Raw genomic sequence first — 21,864 nt, forward strand, 5'->3', positions numbered from 1 at the left:
AACCCCCAGCTGGCTCAAACATCCTTTCAGGGGGTTGTAGTGAGCCAGGTCTCCCCTCAGCCTCCTTTATTCCAGGCTGAGCAAACCCAGTTCCCTCATCTGCTCTTCACAAGACTTGTGCTCCAGATCCTTCACAGGCCTTCCTGCCCTTCCTGGTGGTCATTGTAGGTGTGTTCCAACTGGAAATAATCTATTCTATTCCCTCCAGTGCTGTGGGCTGCCTCATTCCTTGAGGTGCCTGAGGAAGCACCTGCACTCAAAGCTCTTGCTTTGTGGATCACCAGCCTCTGGCAACTCAGTTTGTGCTATGCTGGGGGGATTGCTGTGCCTAGTGCCTTCTCTGCAGCCCAGTGCTGAGTGCCTGGTCCTGGTGGGTGTTACCACTGCACACCCCTTACCTGCATCAATCCCCCAGAACCCACGTGCCCCATGTTGGTAATGAGGCCATCGGAGCTGCTGCCTGACCCTGAGGGGCTTTAATTAAAGCAGGGAAGCTCTGTGCAAGGAAGCTCCTGGGAAGGCTGGCCTTGCTTATTAAGCCCTAATTAGCTTTGTGCCACTGGATGAAGAGGTGATTGATTAAAAACCTTTCCCTGTGCTGTGCTCCCGTCTGGTCTCAGGTCCTGCAGGGCTCTTAACTTGCTCCTTTGTTCCCTTGCAGGGTCCTCCCTCTCCTGGAGACAACACAAAGCCAGCCCTTGCGCGGGCTCCAGCCTGGCTGCGGCGCCTTTGTGGGCAGCTGCTGTCCGAGAGGCTCCTCAGACCCAGTGGGGTTCAGGCTGTGGTTCGGGGCATCATGGAGGGGACAGGCGGTGAGTAGGGTGAGCTCTGATGCTGCTCTTGGCTGAAAGGAGACTCTGATGACGTGTCTGAGATGTTTCATCCCCTGAGATGCTGAAATGGGAAGCAGTTTGTGTCAGGCCAAGCTTCTTGGAACGCTCAAATTTTGCCTTGGACAGAAGACCTTCCAGTGAACACCTTCCAGCCACAAAGTGCTTTTGTTTTGGGGTACACCATCACATTTGAGGTCCAGACTGGAAGCTTCTGAACTAATTTAGTCTGTTTTAATCACACCCCATGTGCATACAGAGCATGGCTCACTCCAAGGAGCTGCACTGGTGACAGTTTGGTGTGAGCAGTGCTCAGTGCTGGCCTGTGAGTTGGTGGAATGAGACCCATCCTGCTCTCCATTTCCTGCCAAGGGGGGAAACTGTTGCTCTCCAAAAGCTGAATCTCTCAGTTTTTAGTGCCAAAGCCTCCTCTGGCCAATACCAACCTGCTGACACAATTCAAGCATGGCCTCTCTCCACCTTTTGGCTCTCACACCTGTTTGTAGATGACATTTTCCATTATCAAAGTGATTTTTCCCCTTCTCTCATTTAAGTTCAGGTGTCTCCTGAGAGATGCTTGGTTTTAAAGAGAGTAATGAAAGTTAAAAATCCAATTTTTGGCCAGAGACACCTGGCTTCAGACAAAGCTGGCCTGGCTCAGGCTGAGCTGATTTTGGCTTCGTGCTGGCCTGGCAGGTTGTGCTGGTGCTGAAGCAGCAGCTGTGGACTGGAGGAAATGCGACGCGGTCGCCAAGATCCTGGCATCCTGCCCACAGCAGTGCCTTTCCCTGGAGGACTACTACAGCCTGGTGTGCCCCCAGGTAGGTCACTCCCTTCCCCAACCCACAGCACACCGGCTACAGCTGGCAATTACAGCATGGAGAGTGCTGGTGCTGTCACTTCTGCTTTGGCGTGGCTTGGGCCAGAATGGCACGGAGCTGGTTCTGTGCTGCTCTGGCAGTGGGCTGTGTTCCCACCCTACTCTTGAGTTTTCCATATTTGATTGAAGTGCTGGATGATGTCTGCTCTTCACACGAGCTGTTCAGCACTGCACTACAATGAGCTCTCTGCTGTGGAGCTCTTGCCTCCAGCCTTTGGCTGTGGGAGTGGTGCAGGCGCTTGGTTTGAGCCCAGAAATGCCTCTTGCATTGACAGGATTCTGTGAACATGTGCATGGGGGGGAGAATGCCTCTTCCATACATGGAGTGTCATACCAAATGGCCCATCAGTCACAGAACTGTAAAATCATGGTTGAAGAGATTTCTAAGGTCATTGAGTCCAACCATTAACCCAGCACTGCCAGGTCACCACTAAACCAAGTACCCCAGCACCACATCTCCATGGCTTTGAAACCCCTTCAGGGATGGGGACTCCACCACTGCTCTGAGCAGCTTGAGCCAGACCTTGACAACCCTCAAAAGGAAGAAATTGTTCCTCATCTCCAACCTAAACCTCCCCTGGGGCAACCTTAGGCCGTATCCTCATGTTCCTTGGGATATGAGCCTGACCCCTACATGGCTCCAGCCTCCTTTCAGGAAGTTGTAGAGAACCGTAAGGTTTCCCCTCAGCCTCCTTTGCACCAGGGTCAACAACCCCAGTCCCCTCAGCTGCTCCTCACCAGACCCATTCTCCAGGCCCTTCACCAGCTTTGTTGCCCTTCTCTGGCCGTGCTCCAGCACCTCAACATCCTTGGAGAGAGAGGCCCTAACCTGAACCCACTAATCATCACACAGGAGGCTCCTCGTTTTCCGTGGTGGCTGCAAGGACTCTTCCTACCCCTGCTTCTGAGGGGTTTGTGATCTTTATTCCTTTCCTGTGGACTTTCCTTCCAGATTCTGGACTTGCTGCACATCCAGGACAAGCTGACTGCACGCCAGTTCCAGGGAGTGGCCACCAGGACGCTGCTCACCATGGCGAAAGAGCACCCTCAGCTGGCAGAGAAGCACCTGCTCCAGCCCCTCCTGGCACCGCTTCTGCGCTGCTCTGAGGCAGCAGGTACTGAACCATCTGCTCTGTGCTGAGCCCCACACCAGAGAAAGGCCTTGTTTATCTCCTCACTGGTCTTTGTTTTTCCACCAGAGTGTTCTTGGCTGCTGAGCTTGTGAGCCCAGCTCCATCAGTTGTGACCATGTCTAGGTGCACCACGTTTACTAGCACTCAATTCCAATTACTACAGTGTGTAAAAGCCAACTTGTGGGGCTTTGCTGTGTGCTCTTTGGGAAACTGTCCCAGTCTGACAGTCTTGTTTTGGGCTTCCAAACGGAAGCTGTCGGTTCCCCCATGCTCTCCTGGGAGTTATCCATCCAGAAGTTGTGGTCTCCTTTGATCTCTTGTAACCTCATGGAGCTGACAACACTGTGGTGATGTTTACTGCATTTAATGAGGGCTCATCAGTTCCCATGGAAGGCAGGAAGTATGGAAGTGCTTTGCAGTGCTGGCCTTGGTGGGATTGCTGGTCTGGAGGCTCCTCAGCATGGAGTCATGGAATGATTTGGGTCGAGTCCAACATCTTCGACTAGAGCAATTTGCTCAGAGCCCCAAACAGTCTGACCTGGAATGGTCCAGGAATAGAGCATCTATCACCTCTCTGGGCATCCTGGGCCAGTGTGTTGTTGGTTTTGGTTGGCATGTGGGGTGCTGATGTCTTTGCCCTTTGTTTTCAGAGCTGGCAGTGGAAGATCTTCCGGCAGGTACTGTGCTGGTGGCAGAGACGGAGCTCAGCAGCTGTGTGGAGGATGTGCTCAAGGTATTGTGTCTGATTCGGCTAAGGAAGAAAACTGCTCCCAGAAAGAGCTGGTTTGGGTCTTCCTGAGCAGCTCAGTGTGTGGGACCATTACAGACCTCAGTATCTCCTGTGGTTATGATGCCAAGGTGAGGCTGAGAGCTGCACGGAATAACCATGTGTGCAACACCGCACTGGTTGGTCTGGAGCTTTGTGCTGAGTCCTCAAGGCACTGCCTCAATCCATTCAAGGGTAGTCACTCCAAAACCTTTTGTGGGATGGCAGCAAGCTCTTGCTGGTTGTTTTTTCCCTGGTGTCTTTCTGGTGTGTCAGAGTAAGAGGAGTCTGAGCAGTGGGCTAGTAACTAGAAGACTTCATGGTACTCTCATCCTCATCTCTGCAGCAAGACTTTGAGACTTGGAGCATTGTTGAATCATACAGCTTCTGTAGGGCTGTTCAGATGTGCTGGCAGAGCAGTTCCAGGCCGTGATTTTAGAGCAGGTAATGTGGTGGTCATGAGGTCCTAGCCAGAAGAACCTGGCATGTGTTGATCCTGGTGGGAGATGATGCCGCTCAGCTTCCAGCATCAGAAGCGTGCAGCTGGTCAGAAGGAAGGAGAAATCCAGGGAATCCTGCAAGTGCTGCATCACAGAATCCCAGAAGGGTTTGATCTGGAAGGTACCTCTGGAGATCATCTAGTCCAACCCCCCTGCTAAAGCACCCACAGTAGGTTGCCCAGGATCACAATGTCCAGGTGGGTTTAGAATCTCTCCAGAGGAGACTCCACAACCTTTCTGGGCAGCCTGCTCCAGGCCTCTGGCACCCTTGCCATAATGATGTTTTTCCTCATGTTCAGGTGGAACCTCCTGGGTTCCAATTTGTGCCCATCTCCCTTTGTCCTGTCACTGGGCACCACTGAGAAGAGTCTGGCCCCATCCTCTTGCCCCTCACCCTTTAGCTCATGCTGAACATGGAGAAGGTTCCCTCTCAGTCTGCTCTTCTCCAGACTACTCAGAGGAAGCCTGAGCTCTCCTCCCAGGGTGTTGCTGGTCCTTCCACTTAGTGCCTCTGTGTCTCCATTTCCTTCCAGTAGAGTGTGGCTGAGGCCAGTGTCACGAGTGGGGGAGGCAGAAGCAGCTGGGAGTTGCTTTCTCTGCTCCCCGGTCTGCAGAGGGCAGCCTGAGCTGAGTGCTGGAGCTGGAAGCCTTTTGCAGCTCCAGCATTAACCCCCGGTGGAGGAATGTGTGGCAGTGGCAGTCAGCTCTTGTTTCAGGTCAGAAATTGTTCCAAATGAGTGACCTGGAGAAAAAGGCACTCGAGGTGTCAGCAAGAGGCCAGCTGCACTCAGCCCTGCGGTGAGGACAGCTTGGCATGGCCCCAGGTCCTTACTCAGTGGTTGTGCAGCCATGAGATGATCAGATTCAGTGTGGTACTGAGGCTGCTGAGATGTCACCAGCCTGAGAAAGAGTGGAGGTGAGCTTGGAGCCATGAGAGGTGGGAGAGCTGGTTAGTGTCTGTGTCCTCAACTCGGGTGTCCCAGGAAGGTCCCTATGGGGTGTCCCTTGTGGTTCATCTTCACCTGCTACCTGTCAGGGGTCTGAAGGTGTTGCAGTCTGTTTAGTCCTATTGGAAAAGTAAGGTAAATGGGTTAAGGTGGTTGTTGAGGTGGGGGTGAGCCTCTTCTCCCAAGGACCAAGTGACAGGACAAAAAGAAACAGCCTCAGGTTGTACCAGGGAAGCTTTAGGTTGAACACCAGGAACGATTTCTTCCCTGAAAGGGTCGTCCCAGGGCGGTGGTGGAGTCCTCATCCCTGGAGGGGTTTCAAAGCCATGGAGATGTGGTGCTGAGGAACATGGTTTAGTGGTGACCTGACAGTGCTGGGTTAATGCTTGGACTTGATGATCTTGAAGGTCTCTTCCAGCCAAACCTATTCTTTGACTGCATTCTGTGATAGTGATAAGTAAGGAAAAGTGAGCCTCTTGTTTTGCAGGGACCATTCTGAGCCACATGAAGCCTGTGACATGTGGATTTCCTGGGGCATCAAGTTAATTTTAGGCCTGTGGGTGGGTTAATCCTCCAGCAGCTGCTACTGGGTGTCCAGCAACCTCCTCTGGCGCTGCTTGTGGTGCAGGACAGTACCTGGAAGCAGAGGTGAAGCCACAGAGCTGCTCCATATGCCAGCTACTGAAGCAGGAGGGATTGCTGGAACCCAGCAGCTTTCCCAGCCCTGGGATGTGAGAGATTTAGAAAGATGGAAGGAAACTTGGATATCATCAGAGCAAGCTCTGGCTTTGCCAATAACAGACCATCTTCCCTGCTAGAGGAGGTGTCTGGTGGGTAGCACAGTGCAGGTTTAGCACCTTCTGGGGAGCTCCTTGCTTCAAGAGTTCCCTTGGCACCACAAATAAGATGTTCAGCACTGCAGGTCTTGATTTGGGCATTCTGGGCAGAGGTGGGGTCCATTCTTGTGCTGCTGATGAATGAGCAGGGCTTTCTGTGAGGCTTCTCTTCTGAAACCTTTTGTCTTAGCTCCTTTTTCCAGCGTTCCCACCAGTATCACCAGTGCCATTCACTGTCTGCCCTGACAGCAGCTTTCTGCTGGGCCTTCCAGCCCAGGAGGACATCTCCAGCCCAGTAATTCAATTCTAAGAAGCTGGTGACTTGCTTACTGCCATGCCCCGGGGCAGGCTAAGCTCTTAAACGCCAGGATTGTTGGAGTATTTTACGTCCTGGTAATGATCTGTTGTAACTAGCTGGCAGGCAGGGACCAGTCTGGAGGGCTGCTCTGTGGCTGCTGCTCACAATGGGGGTGCTGGGGGAGTTTTAGGGCGGATCCTTCCTTAATGGCAAAGTGCTGGAGGCTCTGACAGCAGCCAGATTAGTGACTCTGGAGACTCCAGCCCGCGGAATTGCAGGGGGGGCTGTGTGTTTCTTGCCTAGCAAGTGTCATTTGATGCTGAGTGAGAAACCATCCTTGGGGCTTCAGCAGGGAGGCTTTGTGTACAAAAGGTTCTGGTTGGGAAGGGTGGCTCCACGGGGATTAGCACAGGAAAAAAGGTCTGTTTGCATCAATACCGCGGGGCAGGACGTTATCAAGATGATCTCCCTGGCGTTATCAGGACAATCTCCCTCCTACCCAGCTTGTCACACTGCCTGGAGGAGCTAAAAGCTCTTTAGTCTGTCCCCAGGGCTCTCCAGCTGCAGAGGTTGGTGATGGGACAGCATCTTCAGGGCAGGTAGTTTGTCCTCTGACACAGCTGGAAGTCCCTTGGAGAACTCGTGGAAAGCCTTTTCTCACTTTCTTTTTTTGAAGCTATAAGCTGTGGAGGGAGATAAAGCCTGCCAAAATGATGACCTGAGCACAGGAGCCCTGAGTAAACCTTGAGTCAGTCTAGCTGGGGAAAGCTTGGTGTTCAAACATTTTCTGGACTGAGCTTTCCCAGCATTCCAGCATACCTGGCTGTTAGTTTGGGATAATTGGGGTTCAAAACACAGAGTCGGAGGACTTCTGTGTTCTGTGGGCAGCAAGGTGGGAGCAGTGTGTGTTGAGCTCCTAGTAGTGGTATGAGGGTGCTGGTTTTGTGGAGGAGGGCACCAATAGTAAATCAGGAGGGTGGAGGAGAGGAGAGTGGCCCTGCAGCCTCCTCAGAGCCTCCTCCTCCAGCAACCCTCTGGCTCAGCTCAGCACGTGTCAGCCCAGCTGCCCTGCTGTGCCCTGCCCTCCTGTGTTTGAGATTTGGCAATGGGTGCAGGATTTCCATAAAGGCTGGGGAGTTCAGAGGTGCCTGTTGCATCTCTCTGTAGTGCAAGACCTTACCCCTGAGCAGAAGACTTCCTGAAGAGCTGGCTACAGCCTTCCTATAGCTTGGAGCCCTGCTGTGGTTAAGTAAATGCTGGGAGAAAGATGATGCTGAAGGCTGCTTTTAATGTAGAATATGGCATAATCAGGGAAAACAGGCTACAGACTGAGAGGAGCAGAGGCTGAGAGCCCTCTACCATCCTCCCTCCCTGCTCTTCTCCCTTCCCTTCCCCTCTGCTCTTCTCCCTTCCCTTCCCCTCTGCTCTTCTCCCTTCCCTTCCCCTCTGCTCCCCTCCCTTCCCTTCCCCTCTGCTCCCCTCCCTTCCCTTCCCCTCTGCTCCCCTCCCTTCCCTTCCCCTCTGCTCCCCTCCCTTCCCTTCCCCTCTGCTCCCCTCCCTTCCCTTCCCCTCTGCTCCTCTCCCTTCCCTTCCCCTCTGCTCCTCTCCCTTCCCTTCCCCTCTGCTCCTCTCCCTTCCCTTCCCCTCTGCTCTTCTCCCTTCCCTTCCCCTCTGCTCTTCTCCCTTCCCTTCCCCTCTGCTCTTCTCCCTTCCCTTCCCCTCTGCTCTCCTCCCCTCCCTTCCCTTCTGCTCTTCTCCCTTCCCTTCCCCTCCGCTCTTCTCCCCTCCCCTTCCCTCGTCCTCCCCTCCCCGGCCCAGCAGCCATCCTTCACGCAGATGTGATTTCTGTCCTTGCCTTTGCTCCAGGCAGGTGTTTGACTCTCCTCCCCATACCCTTCTCTCTGTAGGTGTATGTGGTTGGGAATGACAGCTCGAGCCTGCTGCTGGGATCCTTACAGTCAGTCCTGGGAGTGGTTTTTTCCCTCTATTCCTTCGCCAAGCAGAATGTGTCATACTTACGGTAAGGAAGGGTTGTGCACAGCTCCTTCTGGGCCTGCATCTCTGTTCTGCCTACCTCCAAAGGATGTTCTCTCCCTGGGCACGTACAGAGGCTGAGGCCAATTTTCTCATTCTGAAGAGCTCTTGCTCTAAGCAGGCAGTAACTGCAGGTGTAGGCACGGGGCATGGGCTTGCTGTGCCTGAGGAAGCAATTCTTCGTCTTCCCTGAAGCCACAGTGTTGGGTGCCAAGGCAAATGTGTCCTGGGGGAGTCTTGGGAACACAGGAGAAGCCTCAGCGTCCACCTAGGAGCGTGGATTGGGGTTGTTTGTGGATGGGGATAGGACTGGAATTGTTTGTGGCTAGAGATGGTGATGCTGGGACCTCACTGGGTGTTGGAGCAACCCAGAAACAGGATAAATATTGGGTGAAGCTGGCTCTTGGAAATACAAGATTATTGTTCTTCTTCTACTTAGAATCATTTCCCATAGGAGCAGGATTGCTGTGTTTGCCCAGCTACCCTACAACTGATGTCTGGTGGTAAAGCACCACATGTGCCATAGAATCACTAAGGTGAAAAAAACCTCTTAAGGTCATCAAGTTCAACCACCAGCCCAACACTACCATGCCCACTAAACCATGTCCCCACGTACCATGCCCACACGTTTTCTGAAGCCCTTCAGGGATGGTGACTCCACCACCTCCCTGGGCAGCTTGCTCCAGTGCCTGACCACTCTTTCAGCAGAGACACTTTTCCTGGAACTAGATGATCCTTGTGGTCCCTTCCAACCCTGACTGATACTATGATACTCTGAATACCCGACCTAACAGCAGGGCTGGTGGTGACCAGGTGCTGGCTGTGCTCTCTCCTTTCTCCTCCCAGGCTTTCCCTGGGCTGCCCTGATTTTGAGCCAGCCTTGTAAATACCCTCCTGGTGGGTTTACACTTTGCTGTGGTGATCCTGGCATGTGCGTGCTGGAGACTTTCCCTGCAAGGTCTGTGTAGACACAGCCTCTGCTATTATTAAAGACGTCGTTAATCACTTCAAAGAGCAGCGAGGGCCGTGGCAGGTTTGCAGAGCAAGCCAAGCTCCGGCTGCTGCTGGGTGAGCGCAGTCGCTGCTCGCCTCTCTCTTCGCAGAGGAATTTGGCAGGGGTAACTAAAACCACAGCTGCCTGGAAGCGTTCGGGTTTCCAGAGCCCTGGCACGGCACAGCTGCTGCTGCTGCTGCTCCACCTTAACCTGCACCTTCCCTTGGCAGGGCTTCCCACGCCATCCTGCGCTGTGCCCGGCTCCTTCCTCCTTGTCCCCGGCGCTGCTGGCAGCTCCGCTCTGTCACGTTGGCACGGCGTGCTGAGGCTGCGGGGAGGTGGCTGTCCTTGTACAGACACGCTGTGCAGACAGCGCTCCCTTCCTCGCTGGGCTGAGATCCTGGAGGGCCCAAATCCTCCCATCTGGGAATGCCAGGAGGACAAGATGTGCTGCCGAGCCGCTTAGAAAGAGGCACAAATGCATTCAGCTGCCAGAGCTGTCGGCCAGAGCATCCTTTCAGCCCTTTTTCCCCCTCTCACCCCTTTTTTCCCTCCCTGAGACAGGTTGCAAGTCCCGTTGCAGCGCTGCTGTGCAGGGAGGGAACACATGGGTTTCTTGGAATCCCTCTGCTGTGAGAGTTGGAGATGAGAAGGCTCCAGGGAGACCTTCTGGCTCTCTACAGCTCCCCGAAAGGAGGTTGGAGCCAGCTGGGGGTTGGTCTCTTCTCCCAAGGAACAACAGGACAAGAGGAAATGGTCTCAAGTTGCACCAGGGGAGGCTTAGGCTGGACATGAGGAACAATTCCTTCCCCTTGAGGGTTGTCAAAGCCCGGCCCAGAGTGCCCAGAGCAGCGGTGAAGTCCCCATCCCTGGATTTGATGTTCTTAAAGATCTTCTCCCATCCCAACCATTCTGTGGTTCTCTCTCCTTGCCAGCTCCCTGTGCCAGGATATCCTGCTGTGGTTCTTGGAGAAGTCGGAGCGAGAGGGCTCGCTGGCTGTGCTGGAAGGCTTTGCAGGGCTGAGCAGCAGCACCCACGTCCTTCACCCACGCTGCAGGCTCTGCGTGGGCAGCGAGGGTGGTGCCACTGTCACGGTGGAGGAGACCATCAGGTGAGCACTACCAGGGCAGTCCCCAGGCATCACTTGGCACGCAGGGCTTCTCTTGGCATACCTGGCAGGGGGAGCCTGGTTGAGCATGGGACTGCTGGTGCCGTCCCACTATGCTCTGGTCTCTCCAACCACCCCAGCAGCTGGCTGGCTGTGCCAAGCTGGTTGATGCTTCCACACAGCTTCTGAGTTCCCTGGAAGGGCCCTTTCCAAGGTCATTCTAGTCTGCAGGGACATCTGCAGCTAGAGCAGGTTGCTCAGAGCCATGAACAACCTGACCTGGAATAGTTCCAGGGGTGGAGCATCTCCAACTTCTCTGGGCAACCTGGGCCAGGGTCTCACTGCCCTTGGTGGCAAAAACATCTTCCTTCTATCCAGTCTAAATCTCCCTCTTTTAGTTTAAACCAATCACATCAGGCCCTAAGAAGTCTCTCTCCATCTTTCTGTACGGCTACACGAAGGTCCCCCTGGAGCTTTCTCTTCTCCAGTTCTCTCAGCCTGGCTTCACAGCAGAGGGCTTCCAACATTTGGATCATTGCTGTGTTCTCCTCTGGACCCATTCCAGTGGGTCCCTGTCCTTTTCCTGAATCCCAAGCCCTGTCTGCTGTGTGTCTGGGAATGGGATATTTGGATTCCATGTCTGGCCCCAGTCTCTTGTGGCAAATCATGACCGGAGCAAGTGGAATCCCTTGGGCACAGGTGGCACATCGCAGCAAGGGCTCTGGTGATGCCAGCGTGGCTGAGATGGTGACTAAAGTCCCCTCCTGCTCTTGCAGATGGTCTCTACAAGCAAAGGCAGAGCATGGCCATGTGGGAAGTAAAATGCAGCTATTAGACTCCAGCCAGGCAAACTGGGACTGCTGGGCAGTGTGACATTTGGTGTAGAGAGAGGGTGGCTGTTAGCTGGCAGGGATGAGCCCAGGGCCATGCTGTCGAGCAGAGCACAGGGCTCCTGCCTGGGACTGTCTGTGTGCACCCCTAACAAAACCCCGTGGGAATGCACCTGGTTTGGGGTCATTCCAGTCTATTCCTGACCTGAATTAGTCTGCCCCGGGGTCTGCACTGGTTAAACTGGCTGTGCTTTGAAACTGCTCCTTGAGTGGGCATGGGGGTTGGACTAGATGACCTTTAAAGGTCCTTTCTGACCCAAAACATTAGATGATTATATGGCTCTGCCCAAGTCTCTCCTACTTTTTGGCTGTGACTGCTGCCTGAATTAGCCAACGCTAATCCCATTCATTACAGGCTGGTTGGCCCTGCTCAGGGCTCCTGTTAGTGTTTTTGTTAATGAGTGCAGGTTAATGAATACACTGAGTGCCTAATCACTTAAAGAACTGAGCAATAGTTGGGCTCAGCTTCCTCCAGGCTGGAGAAGATTTCCATGAGAAAGCTGCAATGGGATTCCAGCTCACCCTGGAGTAGTTTAAGGCAGCCCTTGGCAGGGGTCTGAGTACATTCATGTCTCTGGACACCTCTTTCAGTGATGAAGATGAAGCTCTCTACCAGAAGGTTTCTGCAGAGCAGAGCCGTGTGGAGAGCTTGGTGGAGCTCTTGTCTCATTGCCAGAAGAGTGGTCTGGCTGGGGACTTCTTCATCCGCTGCCTGAAGGTAAGGGCAGGCATGTCCCTAGCTGGGGTACATCTGCAGGGATGGTTTCTCTGGCCCAAGTGTCTCTGTGGCCACCAGCAAAGGCAAACACGATGTCCACTTATATGCCTTGGGATACACCACACAGGGAACTGGCAGGAGAGAGAGGCAGCCCTGATCCCTGAAGGGGTTAACTCTCACTCCCCTTGGGCTTTTTGTAACACAGGAGTGTGCCTGGACATTAATGGTGTGTTCAAGGCTCTGAATAATCCCTGTTGCTTCTTTGGCTCCAGCACCTGCTCCCTTTGATCCCACCTAAAGCCCCTCCACTTCCCTCCTGGCCTCACCTGCGCTGAACTTTCTGTGCCCTTGGAGGCCAGTGGGGTCCCCATCTGTAGTCACACTGAGTTTGCAGTGTCCTGGCTGCAGGGACACTGCTGTGTCACAAATGGGACACCCAGGATCCTTGGAGGGCTCTTGGAGACCTTCATGATATTCCAAATGGAAGGTCCTCACCCCCAGAGGATGGAGTGTCTGGGTGCCTTTGAGAGCAGCCACTGCCAGGAGCAAGGCTGAAAACAGCTCCAGCAAAGCTTCATGGCCCAGAGATGGTTTGCCCTAGGGGTTCTTGGTGGTGCTTTGGGTGATATCCACAGAGATGAGGGTTTGGCTTGGTGACAGAGATGTGTGTGGAAGGGAACAAGGCTGAAAAAGGGGAGGTAACCAGGAACGCTAGGTCTGGATAACATGGACCTGCAGGGCACAGGACCGCTTGTGTGGTGACCACAGTGTTCCTGGCACAGGTTTGCCTCCATTCAGCCATTGCATTTCTGTGTGCTGTGTGTCCTTTCCATCAGGAGCTGACTCGTGTAGCTGCAGAGGACGAGGAGGCATCAAACTCAGCCATGGTGCCTGGAAGGAGTCTCCTGGAGCTAGAGCAGTACCATGCTGGGCAGAGGAGGAAGCTGTTGGTCCTGCAGCTCGTGGCCACACTGTGTGAGAACGTCTCGGACACCGTGTTCACAGACATTACTCAGGTGGGTCACTGCAGAGCCCTGGCAGGTTGGTGGCTGCAGTGTAGGGCAGGCCAAGCTCAGGGTCACTGGGCTCTGAGAAGAGAATCATAGAATCATGGAGTGGTTGTGTTTGGAAAAGTCCTTTGAGATTACTTGAGTCCAACCATTAACCCAGCACTGCCAGGTCACCACTAAACCAAGTGCCTCAGCACCACATCTCCATGGCTTTGAAACCCCTTCAGGGATGGGGACTCCACCACTGCCCTGGGCAGCCTGGGCCAGGACTTGACAACCCTTTTGGGGAAGAAATTGTGTTCCTCATGTGCAACCTAAACCTTCCCTGGGGCAACTTGAGCCTGTTTGCTCTTGCCCTGCACCAGGCTGGGTCGGGAAGGCTGCTGGGTGCAGAGGGCAGGACGGTATTCCGCAGCTGATCGGTGTGCTTGAGCTTCCTCATCCTTTTTAACTGGGTGACCTGGTTATGCCAGTTAACCGTGACCAGTTTGAGTGGGGGTGGTCAGAGCAAGCACAGGTTGGGTGTCTCTGGGACAAAGGAGTCTTTGTGTGTGCACAGCAGTGACCCAGGGGATGCAGCCAGCGCTGCTTTGTCCTCACCTGCTTCTCCATCACACCCACCCGCATGGGATCGGCTCAGAAAGCCAGGGTGGGAAATGGGGAAGGATTTTGCCAGGTTTCTGGATCCAGCCATGAGTCTCATTTAAGTAAGAAGCAACCCCCCCAGCCAGACCTGCAGACAAAAAGCCCCATTATGCTCCCACCCGGGGTTGTGTTTCAGGGAGGGCTCCTCTGCTGGGACAGGCAGTGGCAGAGCTGTTTCAAAGCAGGTTCTGCAGCGCCGGTTCCTCCAGGGCATTTGTTCTTGCTCTGGGCACTCCACTGCTGGGGCTTTGTGCTTAGTGAGACCGGAACAAGCAGAATCCACCTCTCTAAAACCAGACCTTAGGAGCAGCAGCAGCTGTGGGCCCCTCAGGTGCACAGTTCATTTTATTTACATTTCCCTCCCCTCACAATTGAGTTCCATGAGACTGAGTCGACTTCCTCAGTACACCAAGGTTGCTCTGCTTCCTCCTGAGACTAAAACATGCTCCAGGGCTTTATTGTTCAGGCTTTTTCTCCCTTCCAGATGAAGCTGAGGGATTTCTTCCTTCTGAATTACAGTTCTTTAAACTGTTTTTTTCTCAGTAGTTATCTCCTGATAAATTGTTTATCCATTATGTTCATTTTTTTCTTCTTCTTCTTGTTATTAAATATCATTTCAACCCATTCAGCTGTGTGTTTTGTGAGAGCAGATGTTCTGACTCTTGTTTTGACTTCATTGTTGTGCTCAGTGGCATTCCATTTCTGAACTAATCAGCCTAGAAGGTATCAAGGCCTCTTCCCCAGCCTCTCCCAGCCTTCCTCTCCCTCTTCACTGCCACAGGGATGCACTTAACGAAGCCAGCAGCAAGGCAGCAATCATCTCATCTCTCCTCCTGATAAGGAAATTCATTGCCTGCACCCAGTGCCCATGCCCTGGAGGCTGGAAATGTGGGGTTTGAGGTAATGGTGCCTTGTTCCCTTTCTACCTTGCTTTACAAAGTAGTTCCTCCTCTTTTGTGACATGCCTGTTACTGGGAATGACCTTGATCCAGCCCCTTCCTAGCACAGCCAGGTGCCACCACAGCCACCAAGCTTACCCCAAGCTTTTTGGTGGCAGTGCAGCTGGCAAAGGTGTGGGGAAAATAACCTCACTGGTTTCCAGAAGCACTGGAAACCTGTGGGGGATCAAAGATGTTGGTGCCAAGTATGGAGAAGGTCAATTCCAGAGAGTGGAATCAGGATGGGACTGGGGAGGGGAGGGGGGAAGTATTGTGAGGAAATTGCAAAATCGATGACACACTTGGCAAATGGCCCAGATGTGGGTGGCTACATGGTGTCTGGTAGTGTGGGGGAACAGGCAGGAGAGGGAGATGTCTTGGGCAAGGGGCTGGTGCAGGGGCAGGGGTGGGCTGGCCCTCCCAAGCTGGAGGATAGCAATACAGCTGAGAAGGCAACTGGGATGAGTCAATAGCTGGCTGAATATGAGCCAGTGTGGCAGGTGGCCAATAAGGCCAACAGCATCCTGGCTTGGATCGGATGTAGTATGACCAACAGGACCAGGGCAGGGATTGTCCCCTTGTACAGGGCACTGGTGAAGCCACACCTCAAATCTTGGGTTCAGTTTTGGATCCCTCACTCCAAGAACGACTTTGAGGTGCTGGAAGGTGTCCAGACAAGGGTAACAAAGGTGGGGAAGGGTATAGAGCACAGGTTTTGTGAGGAGCAGCTGAGGGAACTTGGGGTTGTGCAGCCTGGAGAAAAGGAGGCTGAGAGGGGAGACCTTCTGGCTCTCTGCAGCTCCCTGAAAGGAGGCTGGAGCCCGGTGGGGTGTGGTAGTTTCAGGCTACACCTTTAAATGTTTTTCACAGCTCTTGAACAGAAAGTAGTAAAATGTAAATAAATCACTGTTGGGTGTAAAAAGGAAAATAATGATAGTTCTAAACAATCCCATTGGAGAGATAAGGGACTTAAGCTAGTCATGTAAACAATTTCTCTCTTCTCTCACTTCTTTGTTCTGGGAGAGATTAACTTGCTTCTGCTTGACCTTGGCTGCATTGCTTTGGCTAAGTCTAGCAAAATACCTCTCTGCTCTTCCTCTTGTCCCTGTTGTGTATAGGGGATAAGGAAGGGCAGGGAGGGAGAAGCTATTAGCAGAAGGGTCCTCATGCTGTTCATTACCTGTAGATGTTGTGTATTTGTACATATTCAATGCATTTCATTGTAGATTGTAGTTTTGCTTGTAGGTGCAGCTTTCATTTGCTTCCACCTGAGCTGGTCTGGCAAATGTAGTGTTGGGGAGGAATTTTCAACCCACCACACAGGGGCTGGTCTCTTCTCCCAAGAAAAAAGCAAAATAGGACCAGAGGAAACAAGGGTGGTTTAGGTTGGACATAAGGAACAATTTCTTCCCCTTGACTGTTGTCAAGGCCAAGCCTACGCTGCTCAGGGCAGTGGTGGAGACCCCATCCTAGAAGGGGGTTCAAAGCTGTGGAGATGTGGTGCTGGGGGCATGGTTCAGAACCACAGAATCTCAGACTGGTTTGGGTTGGAAGGGACCTTAAACATCACCTAGTTCTAATCTCCCAGCTCTGGGCAGGAACACTTTCCGCGAGGCCGCATCCAGTCTGACTTTGGACGCTTCCTGGGTGACCTGGGCCTTAGTGGTGGCCTGGCAGTGCTAGGTTAACAGTTGGACTCCATGATCTTAAAGGTCTCTTCCAACCAAAATGATTTTATCTGAGTCTGAGAAGGAAGGTCAGGGTGGTGACCACAACAGGGGAACATTGAGGGGTTCATGTGAAATTTGGGCAGAGAATGGCTTGGGCTTGCAAAATTCAAATAGCTGCAGGGACAGCAAGAGCTGGAGGGGATGCAGCTGCAGGAAGACACCCTGAGGGGCAGACTGAGGCAGCAGTAGCCCCCTGGGAACATCTTGGGACCCCACACTGCCAACTGCTGTCCCCTCGCTCTCCTCTGCAGGTGCAGGAGTTTGTGGCAGCCACTCTGCAGCGAGCCTGTGTCAGGCCGGCACAGGGCCCCGGCGCGGCAGCCGAGGCGCAGACCCTGGCCATGGCCATGGGGCTTGTGGCCGCCATGCTCGGCGGAGCTGTCCAGGTGAGGGGGTCAAAGCCGGGGTGCTCGGTGGCCTGGGGGTGCTGGGAGAGGGAACACCAGTGCAAGGGGTGCCACAGCCAGCGTGCCAGGCTCTGGGTGCTCCCTGGGTTGAAGTCCCTGCTCAGTCCCAGCAGGTATGTGTGTGTGCATATATATTTATTTATTTTTCCCTTGCAGTGGTGCTGGGATGCTGGCTGAAGGGCTTAGTCCTGTCAGGACACCCCTGAGGGCTCAGTTAATTACTTTACAACCCCAAATATGCCTCCAGGAGGATGCTGACAGAGCAGGGCAGTCATATGCAGCATCTTGTATTACCAGCTCTGCATTCTCAGCGTCCCTACGTGTCCATGGGCTCCATCTCTGGAGTGCAATCACAGAATCACCAAGGTTGGAAGAGACCTCAAAGATCAAATGAATTTCCCACTGTGGGCTGTACCTTAAAATCCTTAAAATCTTTCAAATCCTCTGTAAGAAGGGTCCCTCACTGGGCTGCCCCATTACATGGTGCCATCAGGAAGGGAGCCCATGTTGGTTGGCACAATGCAATCCCTCTGGGTTGTGCTGACATCATGGAGCTGCTGAGATTGCTTCATCCCCAGACTTGCCCAAAGCAAAATCCAACTGTTGATGGGAAAAGATAATTTATTGTGTGTTATTGATAAATTCCTGACATTGGGGGGAAAATCCCACAACATTTAGTTGGAGAAAAGTTGAAACCAGAGTCTGGTGGCCCTGATGGGCCCCATCCCAGGCGAGCTCCTGCTCCTACTGCGGTGTTAATGGGAGCAACTTAACTGGGCAAGTGGAATGTGAAAGGGTTTTGGAGGCTGTTTGAATTTCAGTGGCCAGGGGCTTTTCACAAAATCATCCAATAGCTCCCCAAAATCTCCTCTAAAACATCACTTTTCAGGTCCTATGGCCTGGATTTTGCTGTGGCAGTTAAACCCAGGTTAGGGCAGGAGCTTTTTCCCCATCAGGCACTGTAGCTTGGGAACTGGACAAGCCTCATGATGCTGGTGGAACAGGTCATAGTTCTGGACTTCCCAGAGAGACAAGGAACTACTGAAGACAGTTCAACAGAGGGCTACAAGGGTGATCAAGAGAATAGAACATCTCTCTTAGGAAGACAGGCTGAGAGACCTGGGGCTGTTTAGCCAGGAGAAGAGAAGGCCGAGAGAGGATCTGATCAGTTTACAAAAACCTTAATGGTGGATGTCAGGAAGGTGCAGCCAGTCTCTTCTCACTGGTGCCCAGTGATAGGACAATAGGCAATGAATACAAGCTGGAACACAAGCTCTGCCTCAGCATGAGTTAAAACTGGTGTTGTCTGCAAACGGACTGAGGATGCCCTCAATCCTCTTGTCTTGGCCATTGGTAACAGTGTTAAACTGAACTGTGCTTAGCCCTGGGGAACACCAAGGGTCTCCCTTCTTTCTCTCCACCCACAGCTCCAATCCAGCGACTTCGCCGTGCTGAAGCAGCTGCTGCCCTGGCTGGAGGAGCTGTCCCGCACCTACCCTGAGCCCCTCACCCAGGAGCTGGCTGCTGACCTGCGCATTGCCATCTGCACCCACGGGGCCGTCTCCCCGGGGTCAGTGGGTGCTGCTGCCGATGGTGTGCTGGGGAAGAAGCCGGGGACGGGAGCACCGAGCCCTGCTGGAGCCCCAAGCCCAGGCAGTGGCCATGCACCATCACAGAGCAGCCACAGCAGCCCCTCGGCTCCCAGGGGGAGGAGCCAAGGGCAGAGCGTGTGCCATGAGCCTGGTGCTGCAGGTTCTGCTCCAGCTCCGTGTGCCAGCCCCACAGCCTCAGCTGGGCTCCAGGAGCTCCTGGTGTCAGCCTATGACCCACAGCCCCCTAGCCGGGCAGCTGCCCTGCGCCATCTCACCAGCCTGATCACACAGCGAGATCCAGAGGCTGTTCAGCTTCAGGAGAAACTCTTGCAGGTACCACACTCCCATTGTGGTTCCCATCCTGTGCCACAGTGCTGAGCTGGGGATAAGCATGCTAGTGGGCTGGGTCTGCATTACCAGAACCCTCTGACCTTGCTGTCACCGTTAGCTGATGGCATCAGGGGAGAGGGACCAGGGCTGCCACCTGCCCAAGGCTGCTGCTGACAGCATTCCCATTCTCCTCACAGGTCTTCCTGGAGAATCTGCAGCATGAGGATGCCTTTGTCTACCTCTCAGCCATCCAAGGTGAGCAGTGCCCAGACAGGGTGAGCATTGGGCCTGAGGAAAGTTCAGTACTGGGGGAGTGAAAGCAAAGAGCAAGGAGCTGAAGGCAGATTCAGCATTTCCTGTCCTCCAGGACCACGTTTTCATGCCATTTGGTCAAGCCTGGAGGCATATGCAGGCTCTGTGTCATGTTCCCAAAGCCAGTGGGCTTTGTTGTGCTTGCTCCCTGGGTAATTAATTGATTTACTGTCTACCCACACCATGATCACCTCCTTGGTGGAGCAGGAGCCTAAGGTGGAAGTACTCTGGGAAGGTTCACCTTTGGGGCATCTATCTCCCTGGCCCTGCACCCAGCTGACATTTTGGCTTGCTCGTCTGGGACTGGGTCTGTGGGGACCCACAGGTGCTCTCTTGGGACCCTGCCACATCTGTTCTCATGGCCAGCATGGTAACTACAGTGCCAGGAACCACAGGAGCATTTTCCAAGTCAATTCCACAGTCCATCACATCTCATGGCCTCACAAATCGTTGCCCCAGCTGAGCAGGGAGAGCAGTGGTGAGCATGCAGCCAGGCAGGAGGGCAGTGGCCACCCTCCTCTCTGTGCCAGGCTGCTGCCAGGGGCACCGAGCACTTCCCAGGAAACCCTCAGGTCCACACTTGCTCCAGCACAGCCTTGCAGCAGCAGGCTGCTCGTGGGAATCCCGAGGCAGGGCTGACGAGGGTGTCCTGTGCAAGAGCCGCGGTGGCGGTCACGGTGCGCTGGGTTGCGTGGAAGGGAAGCGCTGTTCCATGGCCCAGAGCGATTCCGGCAGCGCTGGGAACTTGCCGGTGGGTTGGTGACCTTCCGCAGCAGCTGGAGCAGGAGCTTATCGCCAGGCTTCCCTTGGCCTGCACGGTCTTGAGCGGGACAGGTTGGTCCTTGCCTGGCAGGTGAAAGAACCTCTCCAACCGTCCCGGGTGATTAATGCAGCTGCACAGCTGCCGCCGTGCTCCGCAGCCTGGCTGCGGCTGTGAGTAACCCTGAGACGGTTCCTGTGCTGCCGACTCGCCCAGCTCCCGCTGCGGCGGCACCGGCGGCGTGCCGGGAGAGCTGCCCTCCGCGGCTGGCTGCGGTGGCGCTGCCGGTTATCGCAGAGCCGGGCTCAGTGAGGTGATGCCAAAGGCGAAGTCGTCGCCACGCCAGACGTGCCCAGTCTAGCAGAGGGTAACCCACGCTGGGCACCCTCCGATAACCGGGGAACGGGGTTGAAGGTGAAGGCGGTTGCCCCTGGAGGGCACGGGGAGCTGGGGCTCACCATTGACTCAGCACTTGGCGCTGCCACTCGCCTGTTCCCTGGAGAGCAGCTGCCTTTTCCCAACAGAGGTGCACACGGTGCTGCCAGAGCCCTGCCTGGTGCTTGCCACCATCTCGTACCTTACAGGGATGGTGAACCAGGGCAGACCCCTGGCACAGCCTGGCACATGTCCCATGTCCAGGCTTTGACTCCTCTCCATCCTCAGGCAGATGTGGGCACACTTCTTCTCTGGTTCCCAGCCTGGGCCCAGCAAACCCAGGGGCTTTGTGGAGCCCCATTACAGTCAAGAACATGCAAGGACATGTTCCTGAAGGCCAAGAGCTGGGAGCAGTGACCAGACACTGCACTCATCATCCTCTGCAGTACCCAGCTGCCCCTGATGCTGGGCCACACTAGGGTGAGCTGCTCAGCAGCCACTGACACTGGGTCACTGAACCAGCAGCAACTAGAATCAGGCAGTCACAGACCTGTTTGGGTGGGAAGGGACTTTCCAAGGCCACCCACACTGCAGTAAGCAGGGACATCTGCAACTGCAGCAGGTTGGTTAGAGCCCAAAACAACCTAACCTGGAATGGTTCTGGGTTGGGACATCTCTCACCTCTCTGGGCAATCTGAGGCAATGTCATCACCCTTAGTGTCAAAACTTTCTTCCCTTTGTTAGTGGGCACCTGCTGTCAGCTGCAAAATTAGTTACTTTCCAACTTGGCACCCAACTAGACCTAGCACGGGGCTGCTCTCATGCTGGTACTTTGCACAGGGGGATTGCTGGACATGCCATGGGGCCAAGGTGGTACGGGTCCCACACCTGAGGTACCCAGGTGGCACAGCTGCCAGTGGTTCCTCTGCCAAGGGTACTGATACATGCCACCCTCATGCCTGGCCTCACCCATGCTTTCCTCTGGCTCTCCCCCTAGGTGTTGCCCTGCTCTCCAGTGAATACCCAGAGCAAATCCTGCCTGTCCTGCTGGCACAGTACAAGTGCCCAGCGCAGGGCACGGAGGACACTGCGGCTGCCATCACCAGGATGAAGCTGGGCGAGGTGCTGATGCGTGTCACCCGGGCACTGGGTGAGTCCACAGCCACGTCCAGGAGCACAGCAGCAGCTGTCCAAGCCCCTTGTGCCACCAGGCCTAAGGGGTAACGCCCAGAGTGGGGTTTTGTTGTCCAAAGGTGAGAAGCGTGGCGGGAGCAGGAGCGTGGTGGTGGAGGCTGCCAGCAGCCCACCATTCCCTCAGCTGGAGGTGCTGGGAAGTGCCCGGACATGCAGAGCTGAGGGGCAAATGCTGGATGAGGCCTTTCCAGCAGCCACTGTTGGGACATGTCCTAAGACGCCTTGTTTTATTCCTGGCCAGTAGGAGTATGGAGCTGGAGCTCTCCATGGCAGCAGCTGGCATTCCCTCGGGATGAGGGTGCCCAGTCACCAACCAGGTGCTTTGTTCCCCCACTGACCGTGGCAGAGCCAGGGCTGGGGCTCCCCTAGTACTGTGCCATATGCCAGAGCTCTTCTCCAGGGCACAGCTACTGCAGCAGTATCCTCTAGCATGAGTTCTGCCAGCTGCAGGCATCCCATTGGAGCCAGTCATGCCATTCCATACCCTGAGGCCAGCTATGGAATAGTTGGCATCATCTCCTTGTGGTGACAGAGCTTCAGTTCCTTAAGGCCCCTGGGTGATGTCCATGTGTCCAGCCTTGTTTGGCACTGCGCTGGGTTTCCCTTGGCAACTGCCCAGAGCACAGCTGGCAGCAT

General features: G+C 54.4%; 1 protein-coding gene across 1 annotated transcript in view; it reads left to right on the forward strand.

The window, feature by feature from the left end:
- TANGO6 (transport and golgi organization 6 homolog) overlaps window positions 1-21,864 on the forward strand; it is a 28,783-nt gene that overhangs the window by 2,251 nt on the left and 4,668 nt on the right. Inside the window, exons 3-14 of the mRNA XM_054170109.1 lie at window positions 662-812; window positions 1,527-1,651; window positions 2,663-2,825; window positions 3,494-3,576; window positions 8,098-8,210; window positions 10,154-10,330; window positions 11,809-11,935; window positions 12,772-12,951; window positions 16,510-16,644; window positions 18,093-18,590; window positions 18,785-18,842; window positions 21,032-21,184. Of these exons, the coding sequence (XP_054026084.1) occupies window positions 662-812; window positions 1,527-1,651; window positions 2,663-2,825; window positions 3,494-3,576; window positions 8,098-8,210; window positions 10,154-10,330; window positions 11,809-11,935; window positions 12,772-12,951; window positions 16,510-16,644; window positions 18,093-18,590; window positions 18,785-18,842; window positions 21,032-21,184 (1,963 nt within the window). The remainder of the gene's footprint in view (window positions 1-661; window positions 813-1,526; window positions 1,652-2,662; window positions 2,826-3,493; window positions 3,577-8,097; window positions 8,211-10,153; window positions 10,331-11,808; window positions 11,936-12,771; window positions 12,952-16,509; window positions 16,645-18,092; window positions 18,591-18,784; window positions 18,843-21,031; window positions 21,185-21,864) is intronic.

Source organism: Dryobates pubescens, chromosome 19 (genome assembly GCF_014839835.1).
Source record: "Dryobates pubescens isolate bDryPub1 chromosome 19, bDryPub1.pri, whole genome shotgun sequence".
Classification (NCBI taxonomy): Eukaryota; Metazoa; Chordata; class Aves; order Piciformes; family Picidae; genus Dryobates; species Dryobates pubescens.